This window comes from Aphanomyces astaci (assembly GCF_000520075.1).
Source record: "Aphanomyces astaci strain APO3 unplaced genomic scaffold supercont1.158, whole genome shotgun sequence".
Classification (NCBI taxonomy): Eukaryota; Oomycota; class Saprolegniomycetes; order Saprolegniales; family Verrucalvaceae; genus Aphanomyces; species Aphanomyces astaci.
The window spans coordinates 1-20,833 of record NW_009798421.1 but is presented as its reverse complement, the minus strand read 5'-3'; the positions used below and the strand labels follow the sequence as shown (position 1 = coordinate 20,833).

Sequence of the window (20,833 nt, the reverse complement as noted above, 5' to 3'; positions counted from 1 at the left end):
CAAGAGTTTACTATTATTAGTAAGGACTTCAAAATATAATATTACTTAGTAACTAGGAAATTGAATTAGACTTGTACCCAACGAACCGACCGACTGACTCATCACCCGTCGTCCGAGCCTTTAGCGACACTTGTACTACTACTTCCAGGGCTACTAGTACACCGTCGTCGGCCATAAAGTTGCACCAACGTAGGAGCTTTATAAAGAAAAGGTCTGTAGTAGCCAGGTTGTCATAGAATCCATAGGACAGCAAAACAATCCAATGCCCTAAGACATTTGAACGATGTGAGCATAGATAGGTTTGCCCAAGACATTTGAAAGTGGGGAGCGCACTTAGCTTCCTTTCATATTCCCGACGCAGAGACGAGGTGCTCCCAGTAGCTTGGATACTACTCGATTGGATTCTCGGTCGAGCCGATGTTGCACCCAAATCATGAGCGAACTACACGGACCAGTTGATCATCGCGTCGCTCGAAGTGCGGTTTGGCTGGTTTCGTGACGACTTCGCCGGCACTAAGTCGAACAAGTAGTTGGCAGGTGGGAGGGGTGATCCCATCACGTGATTCCGAGTCACGTGGTGAAAGTGCCACCACTAGGTGTTCTTGATAGTATTGGATGTTGTTATGAGGAATGGAGAGTTCCGTGGACCGTTGTGCAGTACTGTATGCATTGAGAAGTCGCTGACCTGCATCGCGCCTTCCTCGCATGTGCTTTGAAAGTGTGACTAACAGTCTGACGTTAACGATTGATTGACTTCGCTCTAGATGAAAGACCATTCATTTTCCAATTTCCACCATGTAGTTTGCACTCCTTCTTCTCGCTTTGACCATGGCCGTCGCTACCTTGGCTCAAGACCAAATTGTCCCACCCAAAGTCGCTGGGGGCGATGAGGCCCCTGACGAGGGTTTCGAAATTCTCGGCGGCCAGGAAGCCCAATTCGGCCAGCACCGTTATGTGGCTGGGCTCAAGAAGGCGCCCAATAATAAGACCGAATGCGGCGGCAGTCTGATTGTCGTTTTGACAGCGGCGCATTGTTTGCGTCTAACTTCTGCTGTGGTTGTGGGCACGCACTATTTCACCGGTTTTGCCGACGGGGAACTGGTTACTGTCACCCAGGAAATCAAAGATCCCGATGGACTCGTCGACGTGGGTATCCTAATCTTGGACCGCAACATCACGACCATCCAACCTGTGAAGGTAACGTTTCCTGGAGAACATGGTGAAAACTTCAAAGAACATGGTTTTGATTGGCCAATATTATGGGGTTAGGTCTACGGTACAATATTCAACGCCTGTCCACTGACAACAACAATCATTTCAAGGCGTCCACCCTTGCTCTGTCGTGCACACGCAGTAAGCTGCTGTCAAATGAAGGCGCCATGTTCCGTGGGTCTTGTGGGCATTGCATGGGCCTGAGTAATTCGGTTGACACCGTGATGAAGCAACAGAAACCTTTACAATGCAACATGTGTACATGGTTGCAGATTCCACTTCCTGGTACGTTGCTATCCGACATCACAAACCAAACTGTGTATGCATTTAACATTCGTATGTAAACAAACCATTTTCAGCATTATACACTATGGAGCTACGTCAGAAGCAGGAGAAGCACTAACTAGTAGTCCACGTAGAGCCTCCTTTTTTGCCTTCTCTCTCAAATACCTTTGTCGACGCAAGTGTCGGGTCTTTTCAAGGTCTTTCTGTTGCCACTTCGCTTGGGAGGTTAACGTGTTCGATGCACGTCTGGCACGTTCACGTTCGTTCTGGAGCACTTTACGACGTTGTTTCACATCCTCGTTTGAATCGTACTTGCGTTGCTGTTGACGAATTTTTGCCTTGTTTTTTTCGTAGTAGGCTTTTCGACGTGCCACCGCATGAGCCTGAGAAGCCGATGGGGTAGTAAATGCTGATGTCGGTGATGCTAAAGGATATATAATATGTTAAATAGAAATTCTGCAATACTGGTGTAAAATACATAGAATCTTACAACGTGAGCTACTTGGCACACTAATATTTCGTGTGCTGCATAGGGGGCTGCCTTGGAGACTGTGTTGGGTAGGGACTACGTTGTGAGGTGCTTTGAGGGCTGTACTCGGGACCGCCATATTGCGGGCTATAATGTGGGTTGCTTTCCGGGATACGCTGGGGGCTATGTTGGGGGCTGCGTTGGGGGCTGTGTTGCGTTGGACGTGCTGCCGACTTAGCTATTCCATTGAATCTAATTACTATCATACATTTACAATTTGTGGTACGAACGTGGTAGCGCCAGTGGTGATGAAGTGTACGTTGGGTCTGTTAGCCATGGCTCGTGGTCTAGAGAGTGTTCTGAACGCACATTGCATAAAGTGTCGATGTACCTTGTACTTGAGATGTAGCATGTTGTGTAGTCAGTGGGGGTCGCACTTGTAGGACCCTTTTGCCGTGTAAAACAGTATGTATGCGTTTGTCGCAAGCAACGAGGCTATATTCGTGGACATACAGACCTTGTCGTTCATACTGAACCATCGCCCACTTGGCAATGTAGTGACCCGAAGTAAGTGAACTCCCCAGATGTAAGACAACTCCTCAAAGCTCGTACACAATATCCAATGCAAGTATTTTAGTAATCTATCGATCAAGTATTTTAGTAATCTATCGATCAAGTATTTTAGTAATCTATCGATCGTGGTGGTTTACACTGTACCACGTGATCCACTGTGGCAAACTCACTCATGTTCAGCTCTGATGTGTATTGGATGGTCTGGCCGTTCTTTTTATGGTGCGTTTTTCACCGACCACGAAGCGTAGAACACGCAGCACTAATACATGGGGCCACTCTGCAATGGCACTTGTACGTACAGCTGGGCATCGGCGATTGCAATAGGTGCACTCATAGGAGTTATCGCCAGTTAACGCGGTGGCACCAAACGCTCTTCTTATGCCGTCCTCAACAGTGACAACGTCTGGAGTGACTGGAATGTCGATTTCGAGAAACACCTCATACGATCTACAGTACTAGATTAATAACCTGATGATAATTTGCTCTACCTGGCCTGGGTGTTGCAAGTATTACATTCAACAATGTTGAACACTTCGCCACCGAAAGCTGGTAGACACATGGACATGGCTGACACGAACTGAAAAAGAAACTCATGCGCGTCTTCTTGGCGTCCAGTACCAAACGATAGCCACACGTCAGCTAGGGCGATGCGGGAAACTCACCCTCCTGTTGTGCTGGGTTGCTTCAAGGGCCTGCAAAAGGAAAAGAAGGCAACTCACGTAACGCGACGTGCGGCCCCCCATTACAAAACCGATGCCGACGACCCTGTACGCTTTCTTGGACCGTTCGAACGACACATCGAAATCATTCGTTCTGTGGTTCAAGGCTGTCACTTCGCTGAGCTGGTACGCGTGCGCCAGAATCAGTGAAGTCCGTGGTCTATGCGGGAAAGACTTTTCTCTTGCGAAGTCCATGACCAGTCAACAAGACCCCAACGTGCGTCTCGAGTACCACGAGTACACCTTCCACGACCGAAAAACCGAGTCCGCAAATTACCGCACATGTCGTTTGCACCATTGCCAAGAGCTGTGGGATAGTGATATTTGTACCAAGCATCACTTCGACACGTGGATCGAATACGTCGAAACTGCGATGAAGCATAACTTCAACGAGGACCTTGTGTTCCCCCAAATACCGTTGTCACGAAAGTACTGAAACCTGTCTGCGTCCGTATTCAACTGGGGTTATGCCATGTCGGAGGGATCTGTCATCAATATCTTGAACGAAGTTATCGCGACCATGCTCCGTGATGTCGACGTTTGCTCGACAGCCCACGGCGCAGTGCTGAAATGCTTCGAAAACGTATACATGACAACGCATACGTTCCGTCGTGGTTTTGCACAATGGAAGTTCTTTCACGAGGACAAAGACAAGCGTTGGAGTTTGAAGATGTTGAAGTGGTGGGGTGGTTGGTCGGAGCAAGACAAGTGCGATGTCATCATGAAATACCTTCTCGATAGCATTTATGTTGCCGAAGAAGTAGTGCTTGCTGACGCGATGTCCCCGGACCGGAAGCACTTAGCCGGCTGCCCGACCACGTGGATCTAGAGCACTTATGAACAGCTCTCGGAACTGGTTGCACCGAACGAGGACGGGGGGCAATTAGCTATGGCGAACGTGTACAAGTCGTATCTTGAGGGCATGGAAGGTCGTGTCATGGCCCGAATCGACGACATGGAAGCACGCCTCCTTGATCGTTTTGGCCCCACGAGCACCCTACCTCGTCACATTGAACCACGCTTTGATCCTTCGAATACCCCAAATGTCGTGGTTGGACCTACTAGCAACGATCCAGTGTTGGAAGCTCGTGTCATGGCCCGTATTAATGACATGGAAGCACGCTTGCTTGGTCATTTTGCCCCCCAAGTAACCTCCCTGTTCACCTCGAACAACGCTCAAACATGAAGTTGTCATTATTTACGAGATACCAGTACACTGCTACCAATCGGAGGAAGTACTTAAGTAGCTATTCAGCTCCTAAGCTTATGCGATCTATTATTATTTTGCGCCAATGGAAGTTGTGCTTGGCGTGTGTTCGTCAACCAGTTTCACTGAAAAAGCTATCGTAATGACCAATTCCCGCAGCCTAAGGACCCCTCAACCATCACTGTGACGGATATCGACAATATTAAAGGTATATACACGCGTATTTCCTTGTTGCATCCTCGCCTATCAAAGTTACCAAACCTTCATAAAGCAAATATCAGCCATGTCAATACTATGGTAGGTAGTCACCCTAATCAGCAAACCTAATCGAACACTTGGATACCTTCTTGCGAGGGGTTTAGGGGTTCTGCGAATGGCAAATTCGCAACACTCACTGCTACCACACACACCGTTAATATTTGAATTGTGTGTACCACATCGGCAGCCCTATTACCCGGTACCAGAAATGCCATTTGAAGTGACTTCTGGAAGAATGCGCAGAAGATTAATTTGATTTGCTGGATTTTGTACGTACAGTGAAGTCTGAACTACCTGTAGCTTTGAGTACTTAGTGATTAGTGTTAACTCTTTGTGGCTTGCCGGGATAACGATTCATATATTTTGATGAACCCTGCAATGGAAAACGCAAGAATGACGTAGAATGGCCCCAAATACTATACGACAATTCCGGTCTTGTAATGAATTTCGTTTCCTTGAAGCAACCCCGCAGAATAATACTACGTAGAAGTTGGATTCTACATTAAATAATATTCATATTATTTTCTTGGTGTACTAGTGAGAGAATATTGGTGCAACAATAGTTGCCACAATTTTGGATGAGGTTTATTGGTGCAACAATAGTGCTACAATTTGGATGAGATTTATCAAGCCATGGATAGCAAGAGAACTATGACCGTGATTTGCTAAGTCTAGCGTCGAAAACAGTTGTTTCGTAAGCTTGCAGTTGGCCTCAAAACCAGTGACTGCGTGTTTAGTTAAAAATGAGCCATTTTAGAATGTATCGACTCACAATTCGAAGTCACAGAGTCATGCTTGGTGTATTAGTGAGAGAATATTGGTGCAACAATATTGTGCTTTCGAGTGAAATTTCGTGTTGTGGCGGCCGTGTTTTCCATCCATCCTATTCCGTCCAACACATAAAAAAACATCCAAAAGCCCACGAATGTATGTACCAGTTTCATCTGTCTTGGGATGTATATTTCTTGCACAATCCTTCGAAACATTTGGGCAAACATTTTGGCGTGGGTACAGTGTCTGCTAAGCTTACATGCACAATCGGACGCGCCTGGTGGACGAGGTCTGTGAGGTCGGCTGGTGTCGACGCAGAGTTCAAGCACTCCAAAATATATTTTGTCCATCATATTATATACTGTCACCATACGAGCAAAACAGGGCGCCGTCTTGTTCGGATAGTTGGCATTGTGTTTACAACAGGTAGATCAAATGCGGCTAAAATAAACTTCGTATATATTATTGTTTCCAGGAATAAGCGGATTCGTGAAATATATATACATATAGTACACACGCGACACCAAACCGACAATACCTGCTCCTGCGATTGGACAACCGACAAGGAATCTTAATTTGATTCGTCGACGGATAACATCGTCTTGTGATTGGACGAGTATGTTGTCGCTGCGGCAGCATATCGTTAACATGTAACATGTACACAATGTGATTGGACAAAACCTCCAAAAACGGGGGTTTCATTGAAACCTCCATTCAAAGCTCCATTCTCGTAAATATTTGGGGACGATACACGTTCTTGAACATCATTCTATCGCGGTCGTCGTTCTTGTCACAGGGCCGATACTAGAAACCATATGTTATGGAACCTCAGCGGCATTGTTTCGTGCCTGCTCGACCAGTGGCGGTGTGTAATCTTCGGTTTTACTTCGCTCAACGCTTCTTACCTCGTGCTTCGACCGAGCTTCTTCGAAGTTCGGTCCTCGTCTTCGTACGCAGCCCTTATTATCCGGATCCCCCAGGGAGGACGGATAAATCCTTGCAGAAATAATCCGGGGAAGCCTGGGATCGAACCCACAACTTTTGAGTTTAGAAACCGATGCTTTATCACTGAGCTATTTTCCCTTCCCCTCAGTATTGCAATGGACTGATAATTTGCACCGCAAAAAGCCCAACTCCAGCCAGTAAATTAACCATCATTCGCCCACGCAGCTATCTCCTGAGTGAAAACCCGCGTTAATTTCGACAATTAGGTAGGCTTATTACCAGGATGCGCAACATGCATGCATATGTACAGCACTGTACAAAGTTATCCTTATAACCGGCCGCCTGCGATCAATGCTGTCCTGACAAGTTTCGGCGCCGCAAGTCATAAGTTATTGACTGCGGCATACATACCGTGCCAGGGCCGCCACAACTGCACTCTCGGCCTACGCTATCACGGACCCTGGAGGCTCGCTGCTCTTCGTTTATGCACCGATGTCTCTATCCGGCCAATTAATCAGGATACTGACTCCAGCAAATCCAGACCAAGTCCACCCAGTGTTACGCTTGCTCCCCACTTTAAGGCGTTGAGAGGAGGGAAAAAGCTCAGTGGTGAGCATCGGTCTTTTAACTCAAAGGTCGTGGGTTCGATCCCCGGCTTCCCCGGTTTATTTCCGCAAGGATTTATCCGTCCCTCCCCTGGGGAATCCGGATAACAAGGGCTGCGTACAAAAACGAGGACCGAACTTCGAAGACGCTCGGTCGAAGCACGAGATGAGAAGCGTTGAGCGAAGTAAAAACCGAAGAGTACACACCGCCCCTGGTCGAGCAGGCGCGTTACAATTGGCGAAGCGGTTCCATAACATGTGGTTCTAGTATCGGCCCTCGCGGAGGAATGTCTTAATAATGATAATCCAAACTCAATTTACCCACTTTAAGGCTTCCTGCTTTGCCCATTTCTTCCACTGTTAACAGTCGACAAGACCATCGAGGGGTATTTATTAATTCGCATCATTTTATAGCAGTGCTTCCAACCATATGCTCAAGAATAACCTGCCCACATAATTTGATGGTAAGAAATATGAAATGATACGAGTATTATGTCATTACAGGTGACCCATCTACGATATCCGTAAGAATGCTTTGGTTGTCGTCGCTTTCTTTATCGTCGCTTGATTCGTCCTCGCCTAGTGCAGGCTCATTTGCAGCCTCGTCGGCGGCTTCCAGCTCAAGCAGGTACGTATTGAGATGCACCACTTTCTTCTTTGTGTGGCTAATACAACGGTAGATCACATCGCTTGGGAGCTCACTGAAGGCCAAGTCCAGGCGCTGCCGAACATCTTCCATGGTCGTTGCCGTCGTGTATTGCTGCCCGACTCCACCCTTCATGTAGGCCCACACGTACTCAATTGGCTGCAGGTCTGAGTGGTATGGAGGCGTGTCGACAACTTCAAGTTTCGCGCTCTTGCCATCGCCACGACCTCAGGTAGGACATTTTGTCGTACATGTGCTTGAACCTTCGACCAAATCGCTGATCGGTACTCATTCGAGGACGCTTCAATTCCGAAGCGCTGGCAGGCCACCAGCAAGTCTTGCTTCTTCCACGTTCCCTTGGGCGTGTCGTGTGGGACGCCTTTGTGATACGAGGCGTTGTCCATGACGATGACGGCGCCAGACGTGCCAAGTACGTCCAGTTCATCCATCAATTCCTTCATCCAGTTGACGAAGTAGGCATGGTTAAATATGCCGTGATAGTCCTTGGTTTGCCGCGAACCACCACGGAACACCCTTGTCGCGAGCAGCTTGGATCCGTCAGGGCCGTCGTCGAGAATTCCGGCAATGAAGCATAGCCGCTGCCCTTTATGCTTGGGCTTGGGTGCCTGGTCGAGCTCGTCCTCGGGGTAGTACAGGCTATCGTTGTGCCGGACATAGTTGTGGTGGATGTACGATTCGTCCATATATATAACAGGTCGATGAGGTGTTAATTCAATCGTACCGGACATATATTTAATGTACTTATCTCTAGCTCATCAGTAAGACCATATTTAACCTGACCTTTCTTTTGTCCTCGTTTGAATCCACGACTCAAAAGATTGTCCTGAACGGATAGTAAACACGCTTTTGTATCTTTGTTGTCGGTTTCATCGTACGCAACATGACCATGCTGTTTCAAAACTGTCATAACATCTTTCGCTACGACTCGTGTTCGGCTCGCGGACGAATCCTACAATGAGACGCAGCACTGCTTTTGTCTTTGGAACTCGAGATGTATGAGTAGAATTGTTAGCAGGAAGTTGTTTGACTAGAAGTACTTTTGTATCTCTATACTGCTTCCATACCTCATGAACGACCTTTTTACTACGTCTGAGGATTGATGCAATGTGTTCCGATGCGGAATCAACGTTTTCACGTCGAAAGTGTGCGTGCAACCGAAGTATGTCCAGCCGTTCTTCGTTTGTTAGTGCTCGTGGTCGATCACTCTTCACGAAGATGTGATCTCGTCGTACTCGTCGTCTGTGATGGTCGAGTTGCGAGGCATGTCAAAGTGAAACTGATGGTGTGCACCATGTATGCGATTATCCGCGACGAATTGTTCGGCAATGAATGATGAGGTTAAACTCTACACATGTAATAGTATTAGTTTTGCCAATATAGTAGATTTGATGTGTAAATCTGGACCTGAACTGCAATGTTTTTCAATGCAAACTCGAAGGGAATTAAGTTTCAAGTGAAATTAGCAGTAGAGGCGGAATCGCCGTGAAAAACTCCATCGGCGTGTGTAATTTGGTCATCCGAAATTGTCAACAACGTAAAAAATGTCGTAGTGACCCTTGGATGGTCTCGTCGACTGTAAGTTCTAAAAATTTCTACTACGTAGTTGAATATTTTCTCTGGACCTGCTAACGTACATGGCCAGTTTATGGTGCACGGGACAGTTTAAGATGCATTCAATTTGGCCAATGGAATAGCTTGATTTTTGGAATAGCCAATGCAATCACTAGAAAAATGAAATCGCCAAAAACTAAGCAAAACCCGCATACATATTTTAAGCTTAAACCGTGCACCATAAACTGTCCCTCCTATTTTGCCTTGACATGAGTGGAAATCGAAGTAAACGAACGTAAGCTGATATATATTTAAGCCGATTACATGACCAGAATAATCCCCAGGCTCGTGTGGTGTGTGTCATGGTGGGGAAGGTTTTCTAGCCTGAGGTAGCTTGGTATATGGCTGGAAACTTTGTCGTAAAGTATGCGCGTGTGTCGATGGCTTATTGGCCGTAAGTGGGGATGGAGGATTGGACCCAGTGGAGGCACTGTATGGGGGCACTAAGTAGCCGTGGGATGGATGTCATGGTAATTTCTTCTGGGCGGAGTAGAGTGGTCGGGGGAGGCCGACGTAGCCAATGGATAGCATCGACTAGTGTTAGTGCTGATGTCCAGTGCTGCTGGACAGAGGTGAGTAGGGCTACTGTGTTGCCAGTGATGATGAAACCAATGTGGATTGGGCTGGGATTGCCGGAAGCGAGTTTGCCCCAGGGTGGGGTTGGAGTGTGGTATTTGGAGGAAACGTGGTGGAGTTTGATCTGGCCCGGGGGAATGGTGAGGAGCCGTGTTGTTTGGAGCTGTTCAGCCATTACATGGCCGCAGGAGCCATCGTGAACGACAAACCAGTAGGTGGCCGGTGTTTGGTGAGAGGTAGCGGCCTGTATTGCCGTGGTTAGGAGGCGCCACCAAGTGGAGGTGTATGGGTTGTGTGTGGCATCAATCCACCAGTGATGGTTTGTTGGGGGGCGGGGGATTATGCAGTGGGGGAGTGTCCAAGTGGGCCCTGAAAAGTAGCACCATTCGGGCCGCCCATCCACTGACAAACCAAAAGTCGCGTGGTGCAAGCAGGGGGGTGGAGCGTAGGGCGGTGTGATATAACCAGCGCGGTAGTAGGGAGCCCGACTTTGGGCACTGGTTAGATTTCCAGGATAGCTGGGAGGTGGCGAGCATGAGGGCTTCTGGTCGAGGGGTCCAAGTAGACGGTGTATGTGGAGGGCATGGACACAGCGGTGCTCGGTAAGGGGGATCATGCACATGCCCGTGTTGGGTGATGGGTGTCCGCCGCGGGTTTTCCATTGTGGGCGATTTGGTCCCGGCCATAGTTGCGCTATAGCCGTGCCATGTCCAGGAATGTATATGTCTTGGTCAGGGAGTCAGCCTTGTGGAAGGACCGCTTGTGTAGCGAGGAGGATGTGTTGGGATAGTGGGACGGCCTTGGGGCAGGTGGGAGTTGTGAGGCGGTGTTCCTGCGTCTCGGAGAGATCGGGGCACGTGCGGCAGTGAGCCTCCCAGCGCGGTTGTATGCGGTGTTTTCGAGCGTTGGCATGTAGCGTGTAGCAGATGGCACGCCAGTAGAAGTTGAGGGCAGGGGGGTCCCATTTACAGATGTCCCCGGTGGTGGGGAGGCGGAGTGGCTGAACAGTCCGGGCGGGTGTCTGGTTTCCGGTCTTGCACCTTGGGCCAATCTCGACGACCGTACACTGCACCCAGCCATGGGGCCGTCGCTCCGGTGACCGGCCTGTCGTGTTCATCCCGGAGCTCCCTGGAGTCAGGGATAATGAGTTGTGCATCATTCGTAAGGGGAAGAAGCTGGTGGGCTAGGGTGGCAAGGGAGTCCGCTTCAGCGAGCAATATGCGTTTTGTTCGGAGGGTGGGGTCAGTCGTGTCGTCGGGGTCCTGGTGCGAACGGATCCAGTCGCCGGTAAAATTTCCGGTGTCTGTGAACAGCGCCATGAGCGAGCGTAGTTCCACCCTGTAGATGTTGCTGTATCGTGGGAGGCCGCCGCGGCGTTTTAGGGATCTGGCGAGAACAACCAGTCAAATGGCTTTGGTGTTGTCGCAGATTTGGAGCGCAGCATCTCCAGAGTGATGAAGGCCCGCCAGTAGGCTATAGAGTTCACAGCGTGTGGGTGTGATGTGGTTGGCGTGGACTTGGATGGACCCAGCGAGGGTAGTACCGTCTCTGCCCATGTAGCTCCATGTACCGTGTGCAGCAGGGGTTCCTTGGTGCCTGACGCTGCCGTCACCTACAGCATGGGTGCGTACAGCCCGTCGAGGGTATGTAGACCGTACGTCGGTGTGGTGTGGTGCGGAACGACGCGGCAGTGTAGGATGCACGCCTGGTGATACCAAATATCCACAGTCGAGACAGATGGTAGTGTCCGCTAAGCGGTGGCAGGCGGTACAGGCCGGCGTTGAGTGCAGGGGAGGCTGGTGCCCAGTAGGGTTCGGGGCCCGGTCAGTAGTGCCCCCGGCAGTTGAGGCAATGATAGTACGATTGTTTCCCCTTTGTGGGTGATATGTGTGCGCGGGTTGGTCCAGGCCGTGTCGGTCCAGGGAATAAACATGAGGCGTTGGGCTCGGTTGGTGGGTAGGAGGCTGCCTGTAAGGACAGCACAGCCCGTAATGGGTACAAGTCGGTGGTGGCCTCGTGCTTCGCGCGGTGTTGGGGAGTACCAGATGGCCGAGGCTTTACGTAGTTCAAGCCAGAAGGTGACGGCAATCTCCGTGCCCTGCTGGGTTTGTCGTGTTTGGAGACTGGTTCGACGTCCAATGCTGTAGCTAACGGTGGGGGCTCGGTTATCCTGTTGAGTAAGGTGGTGGGGGATTACTAGCATGGCGTGGACAGGGATATGTAGAGTTTCGTAGCCCTGTGTGGGGACAAAATATGTGCGACCGAGTGTGTGTGTGAGGTACGGTAGGGACGTGCGATATGGCGTTGGCCTGGGGGAGGCAGGAGTTGGGTGGCAGGGTGGGGCCCCCACTGGAGTGTTTGTTGCCAAAGTACCGGTGGGGCGGGTGGCTCAGCTTTGGGGATAGCATTCCAAATGGGAGCGAACCGTTGGAGCGTGAGATTTGTCCATCCAAATTTCGCACGGAGAGACGCTAGGATGAGCAGCATGGTGCCCTTGTCATTTGTAATGTCCCCCACCCAGCGTACCTTTTTGGCGTGGAGCTTGTTGATGGGATGAGGGTCGTACTCAGGGCCGGGTTGAGGTGTGCCCAGATTATCATTGGGACGAAGTGGAAGGCTGGCGGCTGGTTGGTGCCACTGCGTGGTAATGGTGAGGGCGGGCTGGAAAGTGGCAAGGTCCCGGAGCATCGTGCCAAGTAGTGTGCAGTCTGCGGCAGGTGGGGGTATGCGGATGGCGAGGGGGTGGTCGGTAAGCCCGCTATCCAGTTCGTAGGCCTCGAGTGATTCCATGAGGAGGTCATGTGTAGGGGAGCCATGGTCGTTGGCAATACGGAGGAAGTGGTATAGGCGTTGGCTGTCGCAGTGGACCAGTCCCAGTCCATCGGTAGGGTCATAGGACCACTCGGTGGGATGGTCGTGGGGTAGCTTGAGGACCCGGCGCGCTGTCTTACGGAATAGGGTGTCAAGGGCTGGGGCGATGCTGATGGCATCACGATGGCAGTTCGGTAGAGGACACTCGGTATCCAGACGGAGTTGATGATGTACACGAGTTCTTTCTTTCTTAGCCCCCGGGGGGCTACAGCATCGGCTTGGGTGTTGAGTCGCTGCCATATCGCACGCGCGGTCTCTTCCCATTGGTTGTCGGTGCCTTGATGTATACCTAGATGGCGGAAACCCTCTGAGGGTGCGACCACGCGTATGGGTTGTGGAACGCCAAGCCCGTCGTTGAGGGTAATGGCCGGTGTTGGGGGGATAGGTAGAGGAGGAAGGATTTGTCAGCACCAAATACTCCGTCGGACGCGGATTGGCAGGTGAATGTGTTGGAGATGCGTGCTCAGTCTTGTATGCCAGCATAGGTGGTCGCGATGTCGAGGGCATCATCCACGAATAAGAGGCTAGGCTGGAGATGGTGCGGGCTTGGGCGCCCTGAGGGTGTAGGCTGTGCACAATGCGGACAGGGTCCAGGCCACTGTGTTGCTGGCGGAGGAGGACGTCCATATAGTATCCGATGTGCATGACCGCTTGGATAGAGCCTTGGCCCAGGCCGAATTTCCGGATGCCGCCATCGAGCCAGCCAAAAGCCGTGCGGATATCGATTTGACTGGCCCCAAGGAAATGGGCCATGAGTTTGCACGGGAGGGGGGGGCACCGAGTTTACGGTAGATGTATTCCATGAGCCAGCCTGGGATGCTATCGAAGCATTTGAGGCAATCCTTAGAAATAAGGAATAGTTCTTCCTGCCAGCGATCGGTGCGTTCGATAAGGAGTGAGGTGAGGACAGCAGCGTCCTGAACTGTGCAGTCTCGCTGGAAGCCATGTTGCATTTCGTGGTTGGGGATACAGGGGGTGATGTAGTCCCGTATAACGGTAGCGATTCGACTGCTGAGAGCACTTTGGACCGTGATGGGGCGCCAGGGTGGAAGTCCAGGGTCTAAGTTTACAACCCCGTGGGCTGTAGCCGTTTTGGCAAGGTAGATCATCTGTTTTCTTCCGAGTGTCGGCGGGACAAGGCCCGTGCGTAAGATGAGATTGATTATCACCCGTTCCCTGGCACATTTGCATGCAGGGGCAGCGATCCAGAGTTCCTGGGAGACGCCCCCATATCCTGGGGATACGCGTGGCTGCGGTCGCAGCGGGCTTGCATGTCTTCATCGTAGTGGTAGGTGTCCCAAGTAGTGCCTGTAGGGGTTTGGAAGGCCCGTGCATCTTCGTCGGGCCAGACGAAGATGCACGGGCCTGGAGGAGCCAGTCACGGACAAAATGGTGGATATTTTGGCGGTCGGTCTCAAGTCCTGAGTCAAGGTGCCTGGGACGCGTTGTTTTTTCCGCCGGGGGGGTCCAGTTTTCAAGGTGGCGGCAGGACTCCGCCACTTCGTCACGGTCGGAGCTGTATCGCGGAGGTCCATCGGTTGGGCGGACCATGACGCTTTGTATAGAGATAGGCGGTGCAGTATTGCCAAGGGCCGAGCGGAGAAATTTCCGGGTTTGGCTGCTGTTAAACCAAGCCGTACGTTGTTGCATCCGTGTTTGGCGTAGGCTGGTAGTACGCCAGTCCCGACGTTTGCGGCAGACCTTGGTCCAGCGTGCGAGGCCCTCTCTGAGCCATTGGCCCCAGTCGGCAGTGGGGTGCTGAGTGGTCGGCATGTTAGTCCACCATTCACCTACGGCAATAGCATCGGTGCGGTGCCAGCACGTGGGGGGGAGAAGGATGGGGTCACGGATCCACTTGAACCATTCCACTAGGCGGGCTAGTCGGGTGTATTCCGTGCCAGTGCGTGGGGTCGCCTCGTGTAGGCGCAGCAGTTGGCGGAGCTGTGCGGTGCACCGGTTGGCTCGCTGTATCGCGACTGCCCTGTTGAGGGTTTTCCTGGTTTGGCTGGTTTCACCCCATGGTGTCATTTGGGTCCGGTTGGGTGGCAGCGGCCATGGGTACGGAGCATGTGGACCAGAGCAGGAAACTCATGAGCCACCATAGTACAGACCAGGGGCGTTGCCGGGGTGTCGTTGGTCTGACCCAACACCCGGGGTTAGTTTGACCCCATGGTGTCATTTGGGTCTGTCCCCATGGAGTCATCGGATCCGGCTGGTTGGTTCGGTGGGACGGAACCATCGGGTGTGGGGGCAGAGAGCTTCAGCGTAGGCTGGGTGGGGTACGCGGCTGGTAGTTGGGCCACAGGGGTGCCAAGGGCGGCGAGGCCAGTGAGTTGGGTGGAGACACTCTGCATGGCTTGCATAAGGGTGCGTAGACTGGATTCGATGATGGGAAGGCGTTCGGCCATTGCCGCTTGGTGAGTGCCCTGTTGTGTGATGGTGGTTTCCAGGCGATTTTGCGCCTCCGTCAACGTGCGTTGGTCCTCGGATTGTTGGTGTTCGGCGGCCTCACATACTTCTAGGAGTCGCGCATCGAGACTGGTGAAGGCGGCACTGGTGGCCGAAACTAAGGCTGTGAGGGCCTCCTTATCCACTCGGAGGGTATCTACTTCCTGCTGGAGTGGGGCTGTGGCCTGGACGATACGGTGGTCCACATATGTGGAGAGTTCCCGTCGGAGGTGTGGGACGAGGTCCGCGGTCGGGGCTGGTGCGTACAACGGTAATTGTTGAGGGGGGTATTGCCAGGATTGGGGTGTGTGGCTGACCGTGGTGGAGTGTTGAGAGACAGAGCGGCCTGCTCGAGTGTGCACACTCTTACTGCGTGATCGTGCTCCCGGACTCATGGCGCCACGGGTAGTGGGTTTATGTCGCGATTTGCTGCGTGCACGGTCGCGGGGATCAAGGTAGGTGAAGCGGTCGCATGGTTTGCCCTGGTGGTCAAGGCGACCACAGTCGGGACATTGCTTTGCCACCGCCGTGGTACGTGAGCGTCCCATGAGTACGTGAAGCTGGATGGCTATATTGCGTACGTAGAGGCGGGTGGTCCCATGTGGGCCTGAGGCATACCATAGGAAGGCTGCCGGGGAGGGGGAGTCAAACGTGAGGGTTGCATAGTTGTCGATGATGTCCACATCAGGGGAGAGGAGCTGGGAGCCATGCAGTGCCGCCAGGATATCCTCGGGGGTGGTAATGGTAGGGAGAGGGCCAATTCGAACTTTGGTGGCCACAAGTTTGGTTGCACTGACGGCTAAGGGGTGGAAGAAAGTGGAGGAGGGGTTGTCCCAGCTGAGGTCACGCAGTGGGTGTAGCTTCATGGAAGGAGGAACGTGGTCCAGGCGGTTTGTTCCAGCCGCATGTAGGCGGTAGTTGGCGTAGACTGTTTCGGCCATGATTTGGCTGAGGATGACAAGGCGGAAGCGGTAGTTGCCCTCTGTGGGCCAGTTAACACACCCAATGGCCGCCCAGTGGTCCCGTGGACCGTGGGCTCCGGACATACGTGAGTAGTTCTGTACGATGGCATCGGTGTCCCCAAGGGCGCGGAGGGCACACAGGATGTCAGCAGGAGCGAGTTTAGACCGGTTGCGGTATTCCAGCTGGTGGTATGATAGCCCGTTGCTGAGGACTCCAGCATATTGGTAAAGCATAACGACGAATATGTCCCCCAGGAAGAGGTATCCCCGTCGTGGGGCTGCCCAGGCCAAGGCAGTGCGCTGTATGGGGGTTCTAAGGGGCTGCTGACCGTGTTCACTGATCCCGCCGTGGAAGGTGAGACCGAAACGTTCCTCGCAGATGGTCTCGATTTCTTTCCGGAAGTTTACGTTGCTGAGTGGGTTGTCAGGCTGCTGGAACGACGGATTCATAGAGAACTGGATCCTAACCATGGTTTCGGAGTAGTGTTGCTCGATGTCCGCAATCTCCGCGGGAGAAAGTCCTTCGAAGAGGTGTGCCTCGCGTTCCCAATACATGGTCATAGTGCGGTATAGGATCGGTTGTCCTTCATCGCAGAGGTTGCGGAGACGTGGGAATTGGAGGGTAGTTTTTGCATCATATTCGTCAAGGTCTTCCTCGTGTGAGGGTGGGTCGGCGTAGTCCTGCGAGGGCTATGTAGGGTCGAGTGCACCTGGCTGGTAGGACGGGGTAGGCGGGTAGAGCATAGCGTGGTGGCGTTTGGATGATGGTAGCTGGAAAGAGGGGTGGGCTAGGTTCAGGTCTGGTTCCACTTCGGAGATGGGTGGGTATTTGAGCTGGTGGAGGAAGTGGTCCCGTACGCGGCCTGGCCCATTGTTTCCATTGGCTGGTCTGGGGCCTGTCCCAGTAGGGTGGTTTGCTGGTCTGAGTCTTGTACCGAGGGTGCCGTTTGTCCGGCGGGTTATGGATGTGGTAATGTCCGGGTGTCCGGGGATGGTGGTGGGCTAGAGGGGGGTGGGTCAGAGCGTGGGTGCATGTTAGATGTGCCTGGTTGTGCAGTGTGCTCATGGTGGTGAAGGCACATGGACTGGGCTTGCGGAATTTCTGGCTGAACGGTGCCAGATGGTTCTGGTGATGGGTCTGCTGGGAGTGGGACATTTGTGCGATTGTGTGCCCTGGGGGTAACACGTAGCCATGGTGAGACATGGAAAGGATGAGGTGGCTCGGAAGCTCGTGGGCCATAGGGTGGTGCATGTGGGTGTTGGAGTGATAGCTCTTGTGGGAGCTGTGGTGCAGTTGGTTAGTAGCAACCTGGCAGTGGTCGGAGGAGGTGGAGAGGCAGTGGTAGGGGAGGGTGTGGGGCAGCTGGTCGGGAGAGTGGTGGCCTGGGTAGGAGGGGGATGTGCTGGAGTAGTGGGATGATGACGGTGTGCATTGGTGGAGAGTCCAGTATTAGTTGCAATGGTACTGAGTGGCTGTGGTGGTAGGGGGTGGATAGGTTGGCGCGCTTGGTATGTGGTTCCTGTTGTGTTATCGGGGTTCTGTGTTCGTCGCCATGCCGCGGGGAGCGAGCTCTGCGTGGAGGAGCTTTGTGGAAGCTTGTAGGCGGTAGGTGTGGTTGGCTGGGCTGTAGCTGTTGCGGGACATTTGGTGGGCCGTAGGGCCGGGTTACTAGGTGTGGTAGGCCGTTTGGGTTGCTTTCGAGGGGGTCGAGGGCGGATGGGTTTGTGTAGAGGTGCGAATATGTTAGCGGCGGCAGTATTGTGTTGGTTGTGTCCGAGACAAGGCGGGATGGGCAGGGATGTTGATCCTTCGGCCGCGGAGCGGCTTGGTGGGATCTGATGCGGTCGCGGCGTGCAAGGAACTTGCCCGCCGCTAGCTTAGTGCGTAGTTGGCGTGCGGTTAATGGTATGGCAGCCATGGGGTGCGTCGTGTCGGAGTCTGATTCGGGTTCGGAGGAGGACGTTTGGAGCGGGGTGCGAATTTTTCCCGTCGCTGGCACGAGAGTGGGCGTAGCAATCCCGTTGCGGGTGATGAAGAGGTAACCATGGGGGTCGGTGGTGGTAGGGGTGAGGACGATGGCGGTGGTCGTCTTGGGTCTGGCGGATGAAGGGTCATGGTCGTCGGTGGGGTGTGGGTGGTGTGTCTCGGGGCGCCGCGATCCACTTGTGGGTTACCAGGTATATTTGGGAATGGGAGGAATTCTGCTTTGCGCTTTTTGTCGAAATCTCACAAGGAATTCAATCTTTGCAGAAGTTCTCGATTAATACCAAGTTCAAGTTGTAAAAACTGCATGAGTATGCTCCACACAACACAATCAAAATTCGGCAAATCAATGATTATTTACGTAAACGTTCTTCACCTCTGCATCTCCATTTACTTTCGCAACGTGAACCACGGTACGTGTTAGCATCTGCGCAGTGGGGATGCTTGTAAACACTTTGTGACCCCCCTTCCACCATAACACTAAATAATCAAATTTTCAATTCTACAACTAACGTCACTAAGATCACTTATATTCTTGCGAGCGACCTCACGGGTATCACAATACACGAAATGAATCTCATCACAGAGCTGATTGAGACGGATGGAGTGCAATTGCCAGCTCAAAAGCCTATCCTATGGTGGCATCAGTGAGCTATCGATGTAAAATCTAGCAGTGCATAAGTACTCCAGCGGTAGGATTCATTACAGTGAATGGTGACGCTGCGATGTCCACAGGAGTGTTTTACTGTACTCTGGTGTCATTGGCGAGCAAGGACCGAGGTAAGTATGCCTGATGAATAGCTTGTCTTGCGCAAAGCAAAGTAACCAAGGTAAATCCACGTACTACACTGTACTAGTACGTGTACTGTAGGCCCCCACCAGCACATAGTGACGTTTATTCGCGTTCATCAGCTAGCTAAGAAATCTTTTGCGCCTACAGCTAGCGGACTTCGCATACGTCGAACGTTAGACGTCTGAGTGCTGGGGGATGTTGCGGCAACGTTCTGCTCGGTCAACAACCAGCACCGGGATTTTGTTCGCGGCGGTGGGGCGGAGGGTCTGCAGGTCGGCGAGGCACGTGAGGCGCTGGGGCTCGTTGGGGGCAGTCTTGAGGTCAGATTTGAGGAAAACAGGACGATACATTCGAAAAAGCAAGGTACTACGTAGTACTATACTTGGTCGTTGTATTGAAATGGAAGAGATGTAAGCTAAGAGGCTTCTATTTTTAACCCATCAGATAGTTATCGGATACTATATACTATTACTACTTCAGTACGTACTACTATTAGTAAATTGTCTCCACGGCCACTTTATCTATACTAGTACCACTAGACCAATGACCGAGCACTTCAAGAACAATACTCTACTTTCACGACCCAATATACTAAAATCCGAATACATTCGTCACACAGCGGAGATTTCGGAAGTCAACGAGTAAACAAGGAATGTAAACGCCGATTTCAATGGTACATTGTATTTTTGGAAGTTTTAAACACCAGCAACAATATCATTGCATTTTACAGCTGTACACTCTAATCAAAAATCCACTGCCACCGGGGAGGTAGTACAAGGGATAAACGATGTTTGCGCCTATCTTGGGACTTCGTGGCTGAATTATTACATGTGTGTCCTTGGTCCGCTCCTCACGATTTACATACCATAATAGGTATGTAAATCTACTTCTTGCAATTGGGGAGCGGACCAAGGACAAACTTATTAATTATACACATGTTCGTCGTCCTCTCGCAATGGTAAAAATTTAATATGAACGTTAGTCAATGCTACACAGGCCTGAAAGAACATACCATAGGTCTCCCGCTTCCATGCATATTTGTCGCCGCCAATGGACCACAACGTATTGAGACGGCCAAAAATGTTCGCCACAATGATACGGTCGCTCGCGATATTGTCATTTTGGACAAGTTCAGCATGGGACAGCATGCCGCCAGCTGGCTTCTTCGCCGGAGTAATCGCACGAGCACGTCGGTGCAATCCTTGGTATCCCTTGTCGGCCAAAATCGCCCAAGCTGTAGGATAGTCGGTCACCAGTGGGACAGCATCAAGCATCGACTCTTCGTTAGAGGTCTTCTCAAGTTTCTCCACGTGGAAGTCGATGTAGGACTCACAGATTACAATGCTTCTGGGGGGCGCAGTGGTAATGTTGATGGCACCGTTGGGCAGCACACTGACTTCCTCCTTGAATCCATAGTGGCCGTGCTTTTTGCTAAAGTACAGCTTCTTCTCCACAATGGACCCTCCAGGTGCCTTGGATTGCTGAAAGGTGATATCAACAGCGTACATCGCAGCAGGGAAGTTCTTGAAGCGATGTCCACTGGTCTTTAGGAGCTCCACAGTCCACTTCGACGCAACGTTGTCAATGTACTTGTGCTTCATGAAGGGATCGACACACTGGAGGGACCCCGTGACTTGCTTGGAGAAGGTTGATGACTTCACCTTGAAGACAGCAGCGATAATGTCACAGGAGAGTGGAGGTTATGCACTTTTGAGTCCCCAATAAACGAATGTCAACAAAATATCGTATTTACTGTTAATGCATAATAATGGCTCTATCGTCTGGCAGATGGTTTGGGGGCTTCGGTTCTGTAAAACCAGTTTGCATAATGTTACGTGTGATTAACGACGAGTCAGGATAAAACTCGGAATCCAACG

General features: G+C 51.7%; 5 protein-coding genes, 1 non-coding gene and 1 pseudogene across 7 annotated transcripts; 2 read left to right on the top strand and 5 right to left on the bottom strand.

Annotated features, from left to right (window-relative positions):
* Positions 1–828: 828 nt before the first annotated feature.
* Positions 829–1,416, top strand: H257_18372 (hypothetical protein; the record flags this gene model as incomplete). The annotated part of the gene is made up of 3 exons (XM_009847411.1): positions 829–1,197; positions 1,270–1,276; positions 1,355–1,416. 3 exons carry the CDS (start codon positions 829–831, stop codon positions 1,414–1,416), a joined length of 438 nt encoding a protein of 145 aa, XP_009845713.1.
* A 5,089-nt stretch (positions 1,417–6,505) lies between these two features.
* H257_18371 lies at positions 6,506–6,577 on the bottom strand (annotated as a pseudogene). Its single transcript has one exon. The product of its transcript is annotated as a tRNA-OTHER (tRNA).
* A 454-nt stretch (positions 6,578–7,031) lies between these two features.
* Positions 7,032–7,103, top strand: H257_18370. The gene has a single exon. It is a non-coding gene; the product is annotated as a tRNA-Lys (tRNA).
* Positions 7,104–7,534: 431 nt separating this feature from the next.
* Positions 7,535–8,394, bottom strand: H257_18369 (hypothetical protein; the record flags this gene model as incomplete). Its single annotated transcript, XM_009847410.1, has 2 exons — positions 7,535–7,900; positions 7,942–8,394. 2 exons carry the CDS (start codon positions 8,392–8,394, stop codon positions 7,535–7,537), a joined length of 819 nt encoding a protein of 272 aa, XP_009845712.1.
* Positions 8,395–14,925: 6,531 nt separating this feature from the next.
* On the bottom strand, positions 14,926–16,740 carry H257_18368 (hypothetical protein; the record flags this gene model as incomplete). The annotated part of the gene is made up of 1 exon (XM_009847409.1): positions 14,926–16,740. The coding sequence occupies one exon, from the start codon at positions 16,738–16,740 to the stop codon at positions 14,926–14,928; it is 1,815 nt and encodes a 604-aa protein (XP_009845711.1).
* Positions 16,741–16,869: 129 nt separating this feature from the next.
* Positions 16,870–18,553, bottom strand: H257_18367 (hypothetical protein; the record flags this gene model as incomplete). The annotated part of the gene is made up of 4 exons (XM_009847408.1): positions 16,870–17,068; positions 17,115–17,542; positions 17,646–18,342; positions 18,540–18,553. The coding sequence occupies 4 exons, from the start codon at positions 18,551–18,553 to the stop codon at positions 16,870–16,872; spliced, it is 1,338 nt and encodes a 445-aa protein (XP_009845710.1).
* Positions 18,554–19,129: 576 nt separating this feature from the next.
* Positions 19,130–20,557, bottom strand: H257_18366 (hypothetical protein; the record flags this gene model as incomplete). Its single annotated transcript, XM_009847407.1, has 2 exons — positions 19,130–19,270; positions 19,949–20,557. 2 exons carry the CDS (start codon positions 20,555–20,557, stop codon positions 19,130–19,132), a joined length of 750 nt encoding a protein of 249 aa, XP_009845709.1.
* Between the last annotated feature and the right edge of the window lie 276 nt (positions 20,558–20,833).